Raw genomic sequence first — 20,641 nt, 5'->3', positions numbered from 1 at the left:
GCCTACTTAATGAGACTGCCAAAAAAAAAGTGGCTCACACTTGTAATCCTAGCTACTGCGGAGGCTGAGATCTGGAGGACCGAGGTTGGAGGCCAGCCCAGGAGTCAGACTTTTATCTCTAATTAACCAGCATAAGGCTGGAAGTGGAGGTGTGACTCAGGTGGAAGAGCAGCAGCAGCCCATGAACAAAAAAGCTCAGGAACAGCACGAGGCGCTGAGTTCAAGCCAACAATAAAGAAAGAAGAATCAACCAGGCAATCAACTGAAGACACTACCTTGTCCCCTGGTCCCCTGGTTAAGCACACTGTTGCCCCCCTGCCCCTTGAAGAGGATTCCATGATTCTCATCGGTATGACCGTGATTTGGTAGTTAACATGATTGTATTTTGAGTTTCATCCATAGACTATGATGGGCGGGCTGGGGTTGGTTCCGGGATGCATGCGCGGTTGCCATGGAGACGGGGCGGCGGTACTGGGTACCGGGACGCAGCCGCCCCGGGCCGTGGGTGCGCGGTGCCCGCTGGCCCACGGCTCCGCTGCGGTGCGTGAGCGTCGGGCACTGCGGGAGGCTGCACCGGCCCCGCCCCGGCCGGGTCACCGCGCCCGGGCTGGGACGTGCTCCGCACCTTCTCCCGGGTTAGCCGGGCTGCGCTGCCCACGCCTGCAGCCCGCGCGCCCTGCTTCTGGGTCAAAGGAGGTGCGGGTGCGCAGGGTCCGGACGCAGAGGAGGAAATGGGAAAACGTGGAGCGGGCTGGTGTGGGTGCAACTTAACAACAAAGCAGATGGCGCTGCGCCCCTGTTGCGATTGACCCGAGACCCCTGGCGCGCAGAGCATTTCTCTGTCATGTGTTCTTCTTGCTCCATCATCATCATCATCATCATCATCAGTAGTATTGTCGGTCCTGGGGCCTGAACTCAGGGCCCCGGAGCTGTCCCCGAGCTCTTCTGCCCAAGGCTAGCACTCTACCACTTGAGTCACAACTCCACTTCTAGTTTTTATTGAGTTGTTTTTTTTTTGGGGGGGGGTGAGACAAGAGTCTCACAAAGACTTTTCTGCCTGGTCTGGCTTTGAACCATGATCCTCAGATCTCAGTATCCTGAATAGCTAGATTACAGGTGTGAGACACCAGCTCCCAACTCTTACTCCATTATTAAATGGCATTGAAATATATATATATGTATATATTTGGCATATATATACATGGCATCAAATGTTTTCCAGTCTGAAAGATGTAAAAGTGTCAAACTTATGAAGATAGAAAGGCTGAAGATGTTACAGCTTTGAGAGGACTAAGGAAAAACTAGATGCAACGGAGAGTCCTAGATTAGATCAGGAACGCCAGTAACCAAATGGTGAAAATATGAATCGATAACATTAAGATCCATAAATTAGGATTTGGAGGCGTGGCTCAGTTGGCAGAGCTATAGCCAGTGAGCTAAAGTGTCACATACTGAGTTCAAGTCCTTCTCTACCACCTAAAAAAGGGTTACTGTAATAATGTAATACCAGTGTTAACTTGATGTCACCTCTAACCATATCCTGTCTTTATGAGTGAATACTTTGTACTTCTCTTTATAGACTCTATAGCTCCATGGGTGAGCAAGATTTCTAAATCCCGTCTACTGACTCTGTTGTGTCTTTTTTTTTTTTTTTTTTTTGCCAGTCCTAGGGCTTGGACTCAGGGCCTGAGCACTGTCCCTGGCTTCTTTTTGCTCAAGGGTAGCACTCTGCCAACTTGAGCTACAGCACCACTTCTGGCTTTTTCTATATATGTGGTGCTGAGGAATTGAACCTAGGGCTTCATATATACAAGGCAAGCACTGGACCACTGAGCCATATTCCCCACCCACTCTGTTGTGTCTTTATACAGATACTACACAAGCTAAAATTGTACCTTATAAGATCTCTACGAAGAGATGAGTATCACAGAAAAGTCCTTATACAAATGACAGACACCTTTAAAGGAAAACTTTAAAAAAAAAAAAAAAAAGAGGAAGGAATAGCCCCTACAAAAAGTGACTGGTCCTTCCATTCTATGGAGTAGAAGGCATTTGTGCTGACATACATTGGCTCCTGAAGCTCTCTTCAAATATTTGGCAACTTTAGCCCCTCAGCTTCCAAAAATGGACAAGGTACTAAGCTGCTAGTACCAGTGCATCTCTAAGCCAGAGATACTGTAATTTAAAAAAACCCTAAACTTAGTGATGTTACAACGGGAATTGCAAGGTTTGGTGTCCTGGTGGGTGACTGAAGACAGGTACATGGAGCACACCCATTCATGGATTATTTACATATTATGGTTTTGACTAAGCACAGCAAAAAATAATAATTTTTTAAATCAATAAAACATTTTTAACTTTTAAACTCACACATGCATTATGCAGCTTAGTTGATATGGTGGAGCTTAGTCAGGTCTGCATTGTCAGATGTGTGATCTACCCTTGCTTTTGTGAAAGAAGGCCTGCATGACTTCCTCAGGGAAACAGAGGAAGCTGTTCAGCCTTTAAGCTTATGTCTTTGAAAGGTTCTCTCTAACTCCCCTGCCGTGCTCACAGAAAGTGAGCCCTACAAGATTTAAAATGAGCTTTAATGTCATGTTAATTAACAAAAGACACTTTCCTCCTCCTACCCCCTTATGCCCTTTCAGAATGCCATACTTTTCTAAGAAGAGAACATGGAGGAGAAAGAAATGAATGATAGGGTCACAAATAGCTGGGTCCTGGTTAAGTCCATTTTTCCTCTCTTTTAAAGTGCTAATAGAGTTCTCAGAATGTGAGCTCTATGATACAGTCTCTGCAATGATCTTCCCTCTCATCCTGTACCTCAGCATAGCTCTCTCTCTCTCTCTTTCTCGTTCATTTTCTCTTTCTCTCTCTCTGTGATGTGTTTTCATGGACTCCAGTCTGCCCTACATGTTGTGAAACACACAGAGAAACAATAAACCTGTCACTAAAGAGCTCATCCAAAACTAAATGCTTGCTATTCTCTCCTAAACACTGTGAACAATGCCTGATCACGGTGGCTGCCTGGGTGGAGCACATGTGATTACTAAACGTGCCTCAGCACATCTACTGCCACAAGATAATGTTGAACAAAAGCCTGTTATACCTCTTCCAGAACCTATTTAAAGCCGTTGTTGTGATCCTATAATTTGCTTACTGCGTCTACAGGTGACATAGAAGTGCTACACAGAAGTCAGGCACTAGTGGCTCATGCCTGTAATCCTAGCTGCTCCAGAGGCTGAGATCTGGTGGTTCAAAGACAGCCAGGGGAGGAAAATCTATGAGACTCTTACCTCCAATGAACTACCCAAACAGCCAAAAATGGAGCACTAGCCTTGAACAGAAAGGCTCAGAACAGTGCCCAGGTCCTGAGTTCAAGCCACAGGACTGGCACAAATACAAGCAAAAATTCCATGTGTATACCTAGCCTAGCCGATTAAATTATGTTTTGATTGATAACTAATTACACATACTTATGGGACACATCATGATTCTTCAATGTACATATCCATTGTGTAAATATCATGTCTGTCACCTGAAGCTTTGATCATTTCTTTGTGATTAGAGCATTCAAAATCCTGTCTTCTCGGGGCTGGGGATATGGCCTAGTGGCAAGAGTGCTTGCCTTGTATACATGAGGCCCTGGGTTCAATTCCCCAGCACCACATATACAGAAAACAGCCAGAAGTGGCGCTGTGGCTCAAGTGGCAGAGTGCTAGCCTTGAGCAAAAAAAAAAAAGAAGCCAGGAACAGTGCTCAGGCCCTGAGTCCAAGCCCCAGGACTGGCCAAAAAAAAAAAAAAAAAAAATCCTGTCTTCTCTGCACCTGTAGCTCAGGGAGAGGTCACTTGGCTAGCATGTACAAGGGCCTAGGTATGATTTCCAGCACCATACCACCAAATCTGTTTTTACTGTTTTAAAATGCACGAAGTCAACTACATTCACATTACTGTGCTGTGCAACTAGAAACTATTCCTCCTATTTAACAGTAACTTAGTCCCCAACGACTACCTTCCCATTCTGCCTCTTGCCCACTACTCCCCGGAAAGCCCAAATAGGTAAATCAAAATCCAGGTCCACCTAGGTATAAATGCTAAATCCTATCGGGAAAAAAAAACCCTAAAAAGCCAAAGAGGCTGTAGCAGGAGAATTGTGAATCCAAGGAAAGCCTGGGTTCAGCAAGAATCTGTCTTAAAATATTTTTTAAAAAGAAAGAAACTAGAGCTGGGAATATGGCCTAGTGGCAAGAGTGCTTGCGTCCTATACATGAAGCCCTGGGTTCGATTCCTCAGAACCACATATATAGAAAATGGCCAGAAGTGGTGCTGTGGCTCAAGTGGCAGAGTGCTAGCCTTGAGCAAAAAGAAGCTAGGGACAGTGCTCACGCCCTGAGTCTAAGGCCCCGGACTGGAAAAAAAATACACACACACACACACACACACACACACACACACACAAAACAAAAGGGCTAGGGGTGCCACTCAAGTGGTAAAGTGCTGTCTGTCACGTCCCTAGTACTGCAAAATAAGAAAAAAGGAAAAATTATCAAAGCATGAAAATTTGCTTAAATAAAATTATAGTTCTGTACTTAAAGGTATTAAATCCTAATTGAAAAATACATTCTGTTCTTTTTTTTCTTTTTTCCAGTCCTGAGGCGTGGACTCAGGGCCTGAGCACTGTCCCTGGCTTCTTTTTGCTCAAGGCTAGCACTCTACCACTTGAGCCACAGCGCCACTTCCAGCTTTTTCTGTTTATGTGGTGATGAGGAATTGAACTCAGGGCTTTGTGCACAGTAGGCAAGACCACTAGGCCACATTATCAGCTCCCATTCTGTTTATTTTGAAGAACTGAAAAGTCACATCTATGAAATGGAATATGTGCCAGGATGAAAAGGAGTGAAGGAAGACTGTACACACGTGGTACATACATGTGTGCGCGCATGCACACACACACACACACGTGCGGAGGATGGTTAGGCATCTTAGAACAAAAGAGTTGCTATAGAAACACAGATGACCCCAGCATTTGAGAAAGGGAGGAAAATCAAGAAATCAAGGCCAGTCTTGGCTACGTATCAAGACCTGCCTAAGAAAAAAAGCAAAAACAAAAGCAAAATTGATTTTTATGTCACTTTTTAAAATTTGAAATCCCTACCTGGAGCAAGGCAGGGATTACTAGTCCCAACACACATCATGTACTATTGAGTCTCAATCATTTGCCCTTTTCTCTTTAATTTTTAATGTAATGAAATGTTATCTCTTTTGCTGTCACATGCATTTTCTAACAAATCTATTAAGGATTTTTACAAGATCCATCTACCTATTTTCATAGTTTTTCTCATATAGTCTTTTTAATTGCATAGATGAAATTAATCATCCCCCTACAACAAATTGTCAAAAATGGACATTTTACAAATTGTCTTTTTATGATGAGGGAGGCAGGGTCTTGCTAGATTGCCCAGTTGCCCTTGAACTTGCAATTCTCTAGCTTCCTGAGTAGCAGATTACAGGCAAATACCACTGCACCCAGCTCAAATAAATTTTTCTATGTCTTAACTAGTAATGGACAGGTCCTAATTGTTTAAAGAAAATGGCCTGCATTACTCAGAGTCGGGAAGAATCTTGTCACAATGGCTTAGACTCGTAACCCTTTTCTGGTGGTGCAGGCCTTGTAAGGATAGTTTCTGGCTTAGCAGGGGTGTGCTTGGCATTGCAGGAGTTGCTGACATTCCAGGATGTGGCTGTGGACTTCTCCAGGGAGGAGTGGGGACAGTTGCACCCTGCCCAGAAGAACCTCTATGAGACGTGATGCTGGAGAACTTCAGGAATCTTGTGGCATTGGGTAAAGATGGTGCCTTGGGGAGCTAGAAACCATTCACTGGCAAAAGCTGAATATAGTTTAAGCCACACACAAGAGGGCTGATCAGTTACAGAAACACAGAACTTTGGTTCTTGCTGTTTCTCCTCAGATGAAAGGTATTGATTTTGTTGATGCGGAGATGAATAGGGTTGGGATTAATTTCTAAGACATACATTTCTCCCATAAATAGGGCATCAACTTTGTAAACCGCAGCTTGCCACTCGTTGGAACAAGAACAATGGATGACAGAAAGAAACAGCCTGCTGGACATAGGCTCAGGTGAGAAGCAGACATTTGGGCTTTGGTACTCCATGAGGGAAAACAGTCAATGTACGTTTGAATTCTCTCTCTGGCCTTTGAAAATATTCAGTTCATTTTTATTGTTTTCCAACATGCAAAAGTGGCTCCTATTTTCTGATTGAATAGAAAATATACAGTATTATGGAAAAAGTATGCACAGTACAAAGTTATTTTGTATTAGTTTGAATATCCATAATCACCTCCATGTTACAGAACTCAGCATAGCATTTTCTCTGTATCTTTATTCATGTTTCCTCTCAGAATTCATTAAATCTTTATTTTCATATCCAAAATCTCCTTTTTTACCTACATCTCACTTATTTTTTCCTTTCATTATTCATCTCCTTAAACTTGTTGTCCATAACCCACAGCTTTTTTATTTCTCTTGCTCAACGTTGGGTCATGACCTCCATCCTGCCTACACACTTGTAATTGTTTTCTTGGAGATTATCCCTAAATTGCTTCTCATTAAATCCAGTGGCTAAAATCCAATTATGGTCTTGTTGTATGTGACCACATTGACTGAAATGTAATGAGTTGAGGATCCTTAGGAAACAAAGTGCTGACTCGAAACAGAATCTTAATTATGATGTAATTTATTTAATAGCAAAAAGGAATTTGTCAATAGCTAATTCTAACTGGCCAGAATTACTTCTAGTTATAGAGAACTCAAAAGCAGCCGGGAGTAGCAACAAGCAGGGTTTCTTTTTTTTTTATACACTAAAATGGGGTGGGGTTGGGCGTGGGGATCATGCATTAAATGGAGTCTTTCCAACTTTTTATGTTTTGCAAGCCAAGCAGAATACAGAAGCAAAACATCTCGGTGTCAGAAAACAAAACAAAACAACAACAACAAAAAAAGGTAGGTTCCAGGCTCATTTCTCAGAATAGAATCGGCTGCTCACAAACTGCACACTTCCACATCCTTGTTTTCTTAGGGATGTTCACAAGTTTGTCAAGCAGTTTCTTGCCATGGCTTCTTGGCATCCTCCCAACCCCTGCCTTAACTTCCCAGCACCATCATAGCGCCTCTCAGGCTGAATGCCTCATTTCATTCCCCACTGTCTCAAGTACAGAGTCAAATCATGGATTCTTCCTCCTCTTTTTCCTGGGTGTGTCTCAATCACTAGCAGTTTTACAGCCTCTGTTCTCCTCTTTATGTAACCAACAAGGGCAGTACGGATACAGGAACCAACAGTGAGGGCAAGCAGCAGGAGCGCTAGTGGTCCTGTGATGGCCAAACCTGTGTTGTGGCCCACGGGGACCATGAGAAAAGTGATTGGTACCAACCCTCACTGTCTTGGCATGACCGTTCCCCCTTATCCAAGTTCCTCCTGACTAAAGCCAAACTTTCATAAATCACTCTGGAATGGTTGGCATAGAAACAACAGTTCTCACCTGGGGCCATACAGAGCCCTCCCAGCTTCATAAAGGTCTAGCCCTCTTCTGTTGCTTCTGGCCCGTGAGTCTACCTGGTTTTCAAGCCTGCTAATGGAGTATTCTACATGCTTGAAGTCCAGATCCACCTGCTCTCTCTGTTTTCTTTTCTCTCTCTCTCTCTCTCTCTCTCTCTCTCTCTCTCTCTCTCTCTCTCTCTCTCTCTCTCTCTCTCTCTGTTTTCTAAAGTGTTTATTCCCCCATGATAAGTCGTGTAGCCTTTTTAGCACTCTAGTTTGTAAAAGCATTTTTCTGGCTGCCTGGGGAAACTGATCTCTTGTGACCCTAACAATGCTTAAATTACCTCTACAGGTCTTTAGACAGCTCTTTTTTTTTCTTTATTGTCAAAGTTAGACAGCTCTTAATAGGGATATAATCTCAGGACCACATTTTTTTTCCCTAAACAAATGAATTCATGTGGCTGGTGCCAAGTCAGAACTTACTGCCAGTTAAAGCCTTGAGCAGATTACCAGGGTTGGGATTTTTAACTATTCCCCCATTTGACAACCTTAACTTTTTACTACCCACTATCACAGATGACTAGCAAGTGTGTCAGTTCCTGCCCTGATATGAAATAGACAAACATGGGCATTAGAAAAACATGCTTACAAACTATTCCCCTATCACCTCCCAGCTCTCTCTGCCCTCTGAGCAGTGCCTTGTAACTGCCTCTGGATGCTCCATCACTTTTGTCTGAGGAATGTCTCCTCCATGCTAGGATAAATGCCCGGTTGGCATTTCCCTTACTCACTGGATTTGAACTCAAGGCCTGAGCACTGTCCCTCAGCTCTCCAGCTCAAGGCTAGCACTCTGCCACTGTGAGCCCCAAAGCAACTCTGCTCTTCAGCACTCTTCTGGCTGATTAGAGATGGCAGTCTTACAGGGACCTTTTAATGCCTTGGCTGGCTTTGAACCGCAGTTCTCAGATCAGTGAGTCTCTACAATAGGCCACTTTGCTCCAATTAAAAGAAACAAGGTGGTCAGCATGGAAGTAGCTCTTAAGCATGGCCTCACCTGGAATTTATTAGGAGCCGGAGTTACATCTGACGAACTTTAAGAATTCTCTGTCCTTTTCTGTGGGCCTGCTGGAAACTTCTAACAATCTATAAGAGTTTTGGTAGCCCTAATTTTCCCTTTTTCCTTTTAAAACATTTAGAACAAATTTGCTTTAAAATTTTATATCCAGGAACCCATTTCTGATTTTTTAAAAACTTTTTCTGGGCTGGGAATATGGCCTAGTGGCAAGAGTGCTTGCCTCGTATACATGAAGCCCTGGGTTCGATTCCCCAGTACCACATATACAGAAAACGGCCAGAAGCGGCGCTGTGGCTCAAGTGGCAGAGTGCTAGCCTTGAGTAAAAAGAAGCCAGGGACAGTGCTCAGGCCCTGAGTCCAAGGCCCAGGACTGGCAAAAAGAGAAAAAAAAAAAACTTTTTCTAACTTCTGCTTTAACATTTTACACTTCACCTTTAACTTTCATTTGTATTTAAAAAACAACAACCCTTTGAAGCACTGGGCAATAGGTACTGCCCATTTCTTTTTGGCCACTTATTTTTAAATAGCTATTATTTTTTCCTGCAGTCTGAGTTTCACTCTTAGAGACATCACTGTACCAAACTTAACATCTTTGTGCCTTAAAAAAAATACATCCAGTTGCAAAATAGCATTGAAATAAATCACATCATTCAAATAAACTTTTTAAACCTTCTTTTAAGGCTTTTTAAAAGTCTTTAATACATCCAAGGGGCAGTTTTAGAAATACCAATCCCATCATTTATTTTTATCATCAGGTTTTACCATCAGGTTTTCAGTGTCCATCTGTAAGGAAAAGAAGATGAAGACAGGCCACCATTTGCCTACCCTACAGAATGGGCATATATGCATCAGACTCTAGGGTTAGATGAACTGCCAGCTTACCTTCTTCCACCAGATGTGGACTCCCCCCAGGGCTTATACCAGCATGCATGGACCCACTGAGCTGCCCCTTTTGCCAGAATACCCCTCATCCCTGAAAATAGATACACAGACCCATCCTAAGTTTTTCCCTCTTTTTTTGTTGTCTGACTGAGAAAGCCAAAGTAGTTCTTTAACAGTGATTAACAAACCTTTATATCCAAATTTCTGACACTTAGCCCCAAATTTCAGTGGAGGGAAAATAAATCCTAAATTCCCAATGCCTTTTTGCTAAGCCAAATACCTTTTTTTTTTTTTTTTTTTTTTGGCCAGTCCTGGGCCTTGGACTCAGGGCCTGAGCACTGTCCCTGGCTTCTTCCCGCTCAAGGCTAGCACTCTGCCACCTGAGCCACAGCGCCCCTTCTGGCTGTTTTCCATATATGTGGTGCTGGGGAATCGAACCTAGAGCTTCATGTGTAGGAGGCAAGCACTCTTGCCACTAGGTCATATTCCCAGCCCCTAAGCCAAATAACTTGATTACAATGTAAACAGTCTTATGCATTAAAATACCAGATTTTCAAGTTGATGAATCCTTAAGAAACTTTTTTTTTTTTTTTTTTTGCTTGGACTCAGGGCCTGAACACTGTCCCTGGCTTCTTTTTTGCTCAAGGCTAGCACTCTGCCACTTGAGCCACAGTGCCACTTCTGGCCTTTTCTATATATGTGGTGCAAAGGAATCAAACCCAGGGCTTCCTGTATAAGAGGCAAGCACTCTTGCCACTAGGCCTTATTCCCAGCCCCCTTAGAAAAATTTTAAACCAAAGTTCCTCTTTAAAACAATGTAAAAATTCTCTGAGACTTTTGGTAATGCCACAACATCATAACATTTTTGGAGTTTTAAACCTAGCCTTATTCATTTTTTTTCTTTTTTTACATCATGCTGAATTTTATTTATTTATTTATTTATTTTGCCAGTCCTGGGGCTTGGACTCAGGGCCTGGGTACTGTCCCTGGCTTCTTTTTGCTCAATGCTAGCACTCTGCCACTTGAGCCACAGCGCCACTTCTGGCTGTTTTCTGTATATGTGGTGCTGGGGAATTGAACCCAGGGCTTCATGTATATGAGGCAAGCACTCTCGTCACTAGGCCATACATATCCCCAGCCCCATCATGCTGAATTTTTATCTTGAACATGTTCATACAAGCACAAATATCGCCAGGGCCCCAGTCACACATTTCTAAACAGCTCATGCAATCTGGGGGTCCCAGGTCCCCTCTGCATGCCATCCTACCTTGGATTTGGGCCATTCAAATTCACAGAGAGTTCGTAATTTGCTCAGAGAGAGGCAGACACTGTAATTAGTGCCCAACTTGAATCCATCCCTGGAAAGTATATATTCCAATAGAGTCTTTGGGGAACTGAAACTGGTGCCCATGCCTTAAAAAAAAAAAAAAAGTTTAAAGGGGCTGGGAATATGGCCTAGTGGTAGAGTGCTCTCCTCGTATACATGAAGCCCTGGGTTCGATTCCCCAGCACCACATATATAGAAAACGGCCAGAGGTGGTGCTGTGGCTCAAGAGGTAGAGTGCTAGCCTTGAGCAAAAAGAAGCCAGGGACAGTGCTCAGACCCTGAGTCCAAGGCCCAGGACTGGCAAAAAAAAAAAAAAAAAAAAAAAGAAGAAGCCAGGGACAGTGCTCAGGCCCTGAGTCCAAGCCCCAGGACCAGCCAAAAAAAAAAAAAAAGTTTAAAATACACAAATGAAACAAACAGACCGACAAACTTAAATACAGGACAAACGGTAGGACAACTCTATGGAGGATTAGGATGACATCTCAATCTCTATTCCAGGCAAAACGGTCTCTGGCTGCATCCAACCTCACATTGTGCCCCACACAGACAGGTACCTTATCAGAAAACAGGATTGTGCTCAGCAAGAATTTGGACTGGCCACCGGTCTCATGTCCTTGTAAGGATCTACTCCACCAAGGAGCCACCAGCTCCTCAAGGGTCCTTCCTGAGTCTTATGAGACCAGGGCCTTCAGCCCAGTCTGAGATCACTGGGGATCTCCCTGGGGCCTCCAAATGTAATGAGTACTCTTAATTATGATGCAATTTATTTAGTAGCAAAAAGGAATTTGTCAATAGCCAATTCTAACTGTTCTAATAGTCCCTTGTTGCTGTTTGGCCCAGCAATTTCTATCTTTCTTTTTTTTTTTTTGGCTAGTCCTGGGCCTTGGACTCAGGGCCTGAGCACTGTCCCTGGCTTCTTCCCGCTCAAGGCTAGCACTCTGCCACTCAGCCACAGCGCCCCTTCTGGCCGTTTTCCATATATGTGGTGCTGGGGAATCGAACCGAGAGCTTCATGTGTAGGAGGCAAGCACTCTTGCCACTAGGCCATATTCCCAGCCCTTGGCCCAACAACTTCTAAACAAAAACCTGTTAGCTGGCTGGGAATATGGCCTAGTGGTAGAGTGCTTGCCTCTTATACATGAAGCCCTGGGTTCAATTCCTCAGTACCATGTATATAGAAAAAGCCGGAAGTAGCACTGTGGCTCAAGTGGTAGAGTGCTAGCCTTGAGCAAAAAGAAGCCAGGGACAGTGCTCAGGCCCTGAGTTCAACCCCCAGGACTGGCAAAAAACAACAACAACAAAACCTGTTAGCATATTCACCCTTATGTTATGTTGACAGTCTTCATCTTGGGTCACCCACAAACCAGGCCCCATCACAATCGCCCATTCCCACCCAAACTACATGTACCCTCAGCCCCAACAGCGTCAACAACATGTTGCTGCACAGTCAAGATGCTCTATCCTGGTCCCATGGCTATTTCTAGTGTCCAGCTATAGAATGTATTGTCCCAGCTATGTGCCAGATATAGGATGTTTTCTCTAGCTATAAATCACCTATAGAATGTCCTGCCCTGGCTGTCTGATATCTTCAGTGTCCAGCTGTGACTAGAGATTTCTAGTTCCCAACCCCTTCTGCCCTCACCCTCCTTGATACTATATAACTATGCCCCCCCACCCCAAGCAGGCTGCTACTCTCTACCCCCAGAGAGCTAGCCTGTCAGCTTCGGCTGACATTAAAATGCTTGCTTTCTTCTAAGTGACTATGTATCCATGTGGTTTCTGGGCTGGTGCTTACAACGTAATCTATTCCTAGTCTTCCCTCTGTCTGAAAAGGTATCATCAGGTGGCCTGCTCACCTAACTCCTTAATAAATGGCACAGAAATGTAGGTCTTCAACCAGACTCCCTTTAATCTTCAGACACTGGGAAGTAACACAAGGTATACTGGGTATAAAACTCTACAAAACTTATATTAAAGAGCAGCACCAGCTGGGTGGAGATGTTTGATAGAGCACTTCCTTAACATGCACAAGGCCCTGGGTTCAGTTCCTGCACTGAAAAGAAAACAGAAGCAGGAGAGAATGGAAATAACTGGGCATCTCTGGCTCTGGATTTTAAATTTTTGGATGGATCATTGGTTTTATGTGGTTTTTTTAAATTGACCTATGTATGAAGAGGGGTGGAGTGACTTTCCAATACAGGTATACAATGTTGAATTACCCCATCAGGGTAACCGGTATATCCATCACCATCGTTTCATTGGCTTAAGAAACTTCAAGGGGCTGGGGATATAGCCTAGTGGCAAGAGTGCCTGCCTCGGATACACGAGGCCCTAGGTTCGATTCCCCAGCACCACATATACAGAAAACGGCCAGAAGCGGCGCTGTGGCTCAAGTGGCAGAGTGCTAGCCTTGAGCGGGAAGAAGCCAGGGACAGTGCTCAGGCCCTGAGTCCAAGGCCCAGGACGGGCCAAAAAAAAAAAGAAACTTCAAAATCCCGCTGCTGTTCTGCCATGTGCAATTAAATATTGTCAGCCGTGGCTGTCTTACGGTGGGACAGAATGTTAGAAGCTGGAAAAGTCCCTTTGATTGGCAAGGTCTTATCACACCACGGGAAGAAGGGGAAGGCGCCGGAACTCCCAGCGCTCCGGTCGCAGTGAGCCGGGGGAAAGCATAAACCGAACACCAGAGACCCACAACGCCCGGACCCGCGGCCAGGGAAAGGAGCGGGAGGGGCGGGGCCTGCGTGCGTCGTGACGTCATCACGCTCCCGGCTCGACGGTCGCGTGGAAAGCTGAGGTGAGCTCGGGAGCACAGCGCGGGCCGTGGCTCCTCCGTGTGGGGGCGGGCGGCAAGGCGTCGCGTGACCTCACTGCTGTCAGGGCGGAGACTGAGGTCATCTCGTGCTCCCCTGGCCTGGAGGGGCGGCCTCGGGACAGACTGACCCCAAAGCCACCTCTGAGCGAGGCCCAGTCCCCGGGAGAAAACCCGGCCCCGCCAGGTCCCCCGAGCTCGAGCTCGGAGTGGCAGGGCCTGAGGAGACCGGGAACACCGAGGGCAGACGGGACAGATGAGTCAGGTGCACGGGGAATGAGACGAACAAAAGGGGTCCGGGGCCCTGCAGGTTCCAGCAGCTGAGTGGACCCTGGCGGGACCCTCACCGTACAGGACGGGGGAGGGGGTCCTGAAGCCTGGGGAGACACTGGTGATTAGGCTGTGAAGAGGTGGCCCAACTAAGCATCTGCAAAATGGTAGTCCCAGAAAGATAACAAGAACTGTTTCTCAACTTGGGCAGGTCTCATGACTAAACTCATTTAACAAGCCATCATCACCATAAGGGCTTTGGTTTGTTTTGAGATGTCTTTTGTTTATTGAGCTGAAGATGAACCCAGGGCCTCATTGTGCCAGGCAGGTATTCTGCCACTGAGCTTCAGCCCCAGCATGGAATGTTAAGTGTTGAAATTTGTTTTTCAGGTGACCAAAGCCACATAATGTCAGTAGTTCGTTCATCCGTCCATGCTAAATGGATTGTGGGGAAGGTAATTGGGACAGCAATGCAAAAAACTGCTAAAGTGAGAGTGACCAGGCTTGTCCTGGATCCCTACTTACTAAAGGTGAGGAATGTGCTGTTTTCACATGACATTGAATTCTCAGGATTTGAACAGAACACAATCAGTAAGAGAGGTATGGAGCATTTGCTCTGTGCAGACAGCCTGCTGATCTTTGGGTAAAATGTGGTTCACACAATTAATTTCAATTCATTCTGGTAGATGCTATTCACAAGCATACAGAAGGAGAGCAGAGAACAGTATGCTAAATTTCTTCCTTCCTGGTTGCCATAAGGAACTTCTGAGAAATATTTGAGCTGAGTCCCAAGTGTGATTTTATCCAGAGGACCATAGATGGAAGTCATTCCAATTGTTGTGAGTGGCTTGTGGCAGGAAGTTCATTTAGCTGTGCTGGGACAGACATATTCTACATTCCTGGGAATAGTTGAGCAAGGTTGGGCCCAGGAGCTTGACATTTACTGAGCACTCCTATCAAATGAATGCAAAAATAAACCAGGCTGGACTGTGAGTGGGTTTTTTGTGTTTTAGATCTGATGCTTTAATTAAAGGAAAAACAGACTTGAAAATATAGGGTAGGGGCTGGAGGAAAGAGAATGGGTGAGGAAAATCGATAAACTCAGAGCAGTGGAGATGTAGTGGAAAAAGATTTCAGGAAGAAAGCACATGGTCATTGACTTGTTAGATATACAAGGGAGGGAGGGCAGGTACCAAGGGTGGTTTCTGTGTCTGTGTTTGGGCTCATAGGTTAATAGGAATGCTGTTTGTGATCTGAGAACAAAAGCATAGGAGCAATCCATATATGGCCTGGTGATTGGCCTTAGAAGATTTGGTCTAGGGGCTGGGAATGTGGCCTGGTGGTACAGTGCTTGCCTCTTATACATGAAGCCCTGGGTTTGATTCCTCAGCACCACATGTATAGAAAAGGCCAGAAGTGGCGCGGTGGCTCAAGTGGCAGAGTGCTAGCCTTGAGCAAAAAGAAGCCAGGGACAGTGCTCAGGTTCTGAGTTCAAGCCCAGGACTGACAAAAAAAAAAAAAAAAGGATCTGGTCTAGATTCAGGATGCTGTGTGTGTGCTAACCTCCTTAAGCTGCGTTTATCATTTGTGAAATGGAAATGCCAGATGCAGCAAGATTAGGAAAAGCAAATTATTCTAATTATTATTTGCAGTTTATTTGTGATACTTTGGGGCAGGCTTAAAGTGTCTTATTTATGTCATAATGTTTAAGTCTCCTGAAAACTACAGCCTCCTTTTAGGTGGGGAAAAAAATGAGCTTGGAGTTATTATATAATTCACACAGGTTGTTGAGAGATTTGCATGTTCAGTGGAAAATGTTTGGTGTGTGGAGAAATGGTAGCTGATAAGGCAAAGGAGTGGCTTGGAGAGCTCAGGGTGTTTTTTTCTCTTCTCCCCAAGACCTGGCTTCTTTTCTGAGCATTACCAATGAGAACTGAGGTCACCAATAGGAACTACTGATTTGTTCCTTTCCTTTTCTCAACAGTATTTTAATAAGCGGAAAACCTACTTTGCTCATGACGCTCTTCAGCAGTGCACTGTTGGGGACATTGTACTTCTCAGAGCTTTGCCTGTTGCAAGAACAAAGCATGTGAAACATGAACTGGCCGAGATTGTTTTCAAAGTTGGCCGAGTCATAGATCCAGTGTCAGGAAAACCCTGTGCAGGAACTGCTTACCTGGAGAGTCCACTTCTTTCCGAAACCACTCACCTAAGCAAAACCCTGGAAGAACCCAGCGCCTCTTCAACACAGTGAAGGGTTTGGAAGAAGGAGCCAAAGGGAAACATTATATTTACTGTATGAAAAGTTTTTTTTTCTAACATGTCCAAGTTCTCTTAAGCATTTATGAAGTAGGAAAGCAAATGAAGTAAAGAGTTTATTATAAGTTCTCATAAGTTTATGAATTTTCAGAATTTTCTTTTCAGTAAACATATTTTCATGCTATACTAAGTGTGCCTAGAAATCTGCTGTATATTTTCTAAGTTCACTGTGTTAGAAGATACTTTGTTTAATTTTTGTCATTCAGAAAAACTTTTAACTTAGAGCAGAAAATATTCTGTTACACATAAGGCCACACTATATATTTTGTATGGTATATATCCTACACAAAATATTCTCTGTGATCTTACTCCAAAGAGAAATAATCAACATGTTTCTGAGTAAAACTTTTATAAGATTCAGCCATATTAAGAATGTCACCATGTAGAAAATAAAATTTTGCTGGGTTCTGATATCTCACACCTGTAATCCTTGCTGAGATCAGAGGATCATGGTTCAAAGCCAGCTTAGGCAGGAAATTTTGTGAAACTTGACTAACCACCAAAAAAAAAAAAAAAGTGGCCCTGTGGCACAAGTAGTAGAGTATTAGCATTGAGCACAAAAATTCAATGACAGCACCCTGGCCCTGAGTTCAAGCCCTAGAACCAGCACAAATTTAAAAAAAAGAAAAAAATTTAATGATGTGTTACTTGTCCTAAGGCCTAGGCTTAAGTTGTTGAGACCTGACACATTGAATGTGGTAGGACTTTCTGTGCATTTCTGTTGGAGGTTTCAGTTTTGTTGCTAATTGTTAGTAATGTATGAGAACTTAGATTTTTTTTATTTTTATATATATATATATTTTTTGCCAGTCCTGGGCCTGAGAGTCAGGGCCTGCACACCATCCCTGGCTTCTTTTTGCTCAAGGCTAGCACTCTGCCACTTGAGCCACAGCGCCACCTCTGGCCATTTTCTATATATGTGGTGCTGGGGAAATTGAACCCAGGGCTTCATGTATATGAGGCAAACTCTCTTGCCACTAGGCCATATTCCCAGCCCCGAGAACTTAGATTTTTTTTGACCCAAGGAAACACTGAACTACTTTCTTCAGTTTTCCGACTCTGAGAAAGAGACTTGGGGTATAATTCAACCCCAACTAGTGTGTCCTGGGTAAAAGTTTAAGTGAAGATCACAGACATTGGGCTCACAGAGTGGGGAGCTATGCACCAGTGCCTCATATGGATGAGGGAGAGGTTGGAGTAACTTTACAGGAGCAGTGAGCCAGATCTAGAACTAAATCTTAAGTTTCCTGGCCTGCAGATGAGGAGTGTCATAAAAGCAATTCAGGCAGTGTAAAATTCCCAAAGGAAGCATAATCACTGGTTCTAGAAGTGGGAAAGAATTGATGGAACATTTTTGAGCATCAGTAGAACTCAGAGAAATAGGAAGATGGAAGGACAGGAGGTTATTTGATGTGATAAAATTAGATCTAGTCTAGGAGACTCTTATCTCCAATTAATCACCAGAAATCCAGAAGTGGCGCTGTGGCTCAAAGTGGTAGAGCACTAGCCTTGAGCTGAAGAGCTCAGGGACAGCACCCAGGCCTAGAATTCAAGTCCCATGACCAAAAAAATTAGGTCTCTAGTTCAATGAAAGTTAAATATAGCATCAGTATGGAGGATGGAGAAAGAAAAAGACTGTGGAGGGGCAGTAGTGGGAGGAGATGGAGCTAATGAGGGAGGAAGTTGAATATCTTCAAAATAGATTTGAGACTGAAAACAATGAAACCTGTCTGAAATTGTTTTAGGAAGGAGAGCATAGAGGGTGAGATGGATAGGAATACATTGTAAAAATGAAAATGTAACAAAGCATGGAGAACAGTCAGGAAGGAGAAAGATGAGCAGCTGGGAGGTAGCGACTTGTTGAAAGACTGTTCCTAAATGCTTGTGCAGAGAGGAGTAGAAGGGATGGATTGCAGTGCTTCAGTTCACTGGCAGGTGACCATGCCCATAAAGACTACATAATCCCAGCAGGTGGCAGACTCTACTGTGGGACAGACTCCAAGCCATCTCTAGCATATTCTAAAGGTTTCTGTGTACTCATCATTTTTATTTAACTTTTCTTGGGCTAGAGTGTGTAGTTGATGTTGCAAAGAAAAAAAGGAAGGTTCGTGGACATCTCTGTGTAATGTATGTTCCATTGTGAAACAAGCACATTCCTTCCGGGCTCCCATAAGAACACTGAATTAATGAAACTCCCTAGAAAAATGGGGGTGGGGGAGGGAACAATAAGAGTAAATGTCCTCATACTAAGTAACACAAAAGCAAAAACAATGCCTACCTAGCATCCTTACATTTCATGAGGATAAATTGGAAAAGATCTGTATTAAAGCTGAGATGAGTCAAGCATGGTGGACCACGCCTGCAGTTCTAGCACATGAGAAGCAGAAACATCCAAGAGTTCTCAAGTTCAAGGACAACCTGGGCTACACTGTAAGACACTGTATTAAAAAAAAAAAAAAAGTCAGGTGCAGGTGGCTCACACCTGTAATCCTAGCTACTTGAGGCTAAGATGTGAGGATTGTTATTTGAAGCCAGCTCAGACAGAAAAGTATATGTGAGACTTTTATCTCCGTTTAACAACTGAAAAAAACAAGTGGAGCTGTAGCTCAGAGTAGTAGAGATGTAGCCTTGTTCAAAAGAGCTCAGAGACAGTACCTAGGCCCTGAGTTCAAGCCCCAGGACTGACCCCCAAAAAATAAATAAAAAGCAGGTGCTTCTGGTTAATGTCTATAATCCTAGCTATTCTGGAGACTGAGATCTAAAGATAGCAGTTCAAAGCCAGCTCAAGCAGGAAGGTCTGTGAGACTCTTATTTCCAATTAACTACCAAAAAGATGGAAGTAGGGGTGTGGTTAAAGTGGTAGAGCCACTGGCCTTGAATGAAAAAGCTAAGGGACAGTGTCCAGGCCCTGAGTTCAAGGCTCAGCAGGGGCACAATAAATTAAACAAACATACAAGCTGGGGAATTAAGATGCCTGAGAAAGTATAGGCCTTATTCACACTTGCAGAAGGCCTGCCTGCTGCTCTGTGAAACGAGGGCAAGTCTTTTCTATGGCAGGAAGAGCTCACTTTCAGCTGCCTCTTGAGTCTTCAGTACCTCAATGGTAAGTATGTATACTCATTGAAGTATGGAACTTCTCAACCACTCGCCCTCTTGTCCTTCCTACTGGCTCCAAGTGACAAGTGCTGTTTCCCAGTCTGTGACAGGGTCATCTTGCCTCAGAGGTCCCTGGGCACATTAATGTTCAAATTGTGTTCCTATCAGGTAACTGTACCCCTTGAACCTTGAGCCCTCCAATTGACCCTCATTACCAACTTCCGAGATGGCAGATCTCTCCTGGAAAAGGTCCCCTTGGCTGGCTGTGCCTAGGCTTCTCCCAGCTTCCCACACTCCTCCATGTCTAATCGTTTTTCTGCCTTCATTGACATTTTATGGATAACCTGTAGTGCTTTTGTCTTCCTACAGGATACACTCTCCCCTACACTGTGCCATCTAGACTCACCTTTGATTAAGTTTTTGTTTTTGCTAGGAATGTTCTCCTCTAGTGATCCACACCTTCACAGGGAACTGAACCAGTGGGATGGCTCCTCTAGGAAAATTTTCCTGACTCCTCACTTCACTCCTAATTACTTACTTCCTCTCACTTCCCTTCAGTACTGTCTTGGTCTCTTGAGAACGTCACCATGTCTGCACTGACAACAGTGGCACAAACGTTCACATTCTGTCACTGAACTGGGTCTGCTTGCAGACAGTTGCTGGGGGCATCAGTGCTGGGAGTGCTGGAAAGAATGGATACCTTAGGCTGCAAGGCAGCTTGACTATGCTTCCATCCAAATTACACTGAGTAAAGTGCCGGTTTTTTAATACTCTTTGTTACTTGTACAAAGAGGTTGCATCATGATCTTTCTACAGATGCTTATAATGTGTGTGGTGGGGGGATGCCCATGCCAGCACTGAAACTTTAACTCAGAACCTGGGTGCTTAGCTTTTTTCACTCAAGACGAGTGCTCCATCACTTGAGCCACAGGTCTATTTGTGACTTTTTGCTGGTTGATTGGAGATGAGAGCTGTGGATTTGTCTGCCCAGGCTGGCTTCGAACGCGATCCTTACATCTCAGCCTCCTGAGTAGCTAGGATGTCAGCCCACTGCATAATGCGTTTTGATATGTGTATATGTATCCCTGTGCTGCTCTTCCCCATCCTTCCTCTCCCCAAAGTGGTACTTTTTTGGAATGAGCCTGTATCACATACCAAAATGCAAGAGGTGTGGGAATATAGCTTCCGCACCTAGGCTTCAAGTGCTCCCAGCAACAGAGGCCCTCCATTCTTGCGCGCCGTCCCCGGTACCCTGCCCCGTGCCCACCTTCATTTCGTGCGCTGCGTTATGAACGGCGAGCT

General features: G+C 44.3%; 1 protein-coding gene across 2 annotated transcripts; it reads left to right on the top strand.

Annotated features, from left to right (window-relative positions):
- The first annotated feature begins 13,530 nt into the window (after window positions 1-13,530).
- Mrps17 (mitochondrial ribosomal protein S17) lies at window positions 13,531-16,653 on the top strand. Of its 2 annotated transcripts, XM_048329797.1 has the most exons (3): window positions 13,531-13,639; window positions 14,315-14,454; window positions 15,909-16,653. In XM_048329797.1, the coding sequence occupies exons 2-3, from the start codon at window positions 14,332-14,334 to the stop codon at window positions 16,176-16,178; spliced, it is 393 nt and encodes a 130-aa protein (XP_048185754.1). In that variant the 5' UTR covers window positions 13,531-13,639; window positions 14,315-14,331; the 3' UTR covers window positions 16,179-16,653. The 2 variants fall into 2 exon arrangements, with proteins under 2 accessions (XP_048185754.1, XP_048185747.1); XM_048329790.1 differs by lacking the exon at window positions 13,531-13,639 and having other exon boundaries at window positions 14,098-14,454.
- The last annotated feature ends 3,988 nt before the right edge of the window (window positions 16,654-20,641 follow it).

The sequence above is a fragment of the Perognathus longimembris genome, chromosome 1 (genome assembly GCF_023159225.1).
Source record: "Perognathus longimembris pacificus isolate PPM17 chromosome 1, ASM2315922v1, whole genome shotgun sequence".
Classification (NCBI taxonomy): domain Eukaryota; kingdom Metazoa; phylum Chordata; class Mammalia; order Rodentia; family Heteromyidae; genus Perognathus; species Perognathus longimembris.
Note: the sequence above shows the minus strand (reverse complement) of the source record. Positions and strands in the feature narration are given on the sequence as shown.

What these genes read in the sequence shown, in the direction of transcription:
- Mrps17 (XM_048329790.1), top strand. Translation starts at nt 14,287, where the DNA reads ATGTTAAGTGTTGAAATTTGTTTTTCAGGTGACCAAAGCCACATAATG. An exon ending in TGGATCCCTACTTACTAAAG is followed by an intron (nt 14,455 to 15,908) that starts GTGAGGAATGTG and finishes TTTTCTCAACAG; the next exon opens with TATTTTAATAAGCGGAAAAC.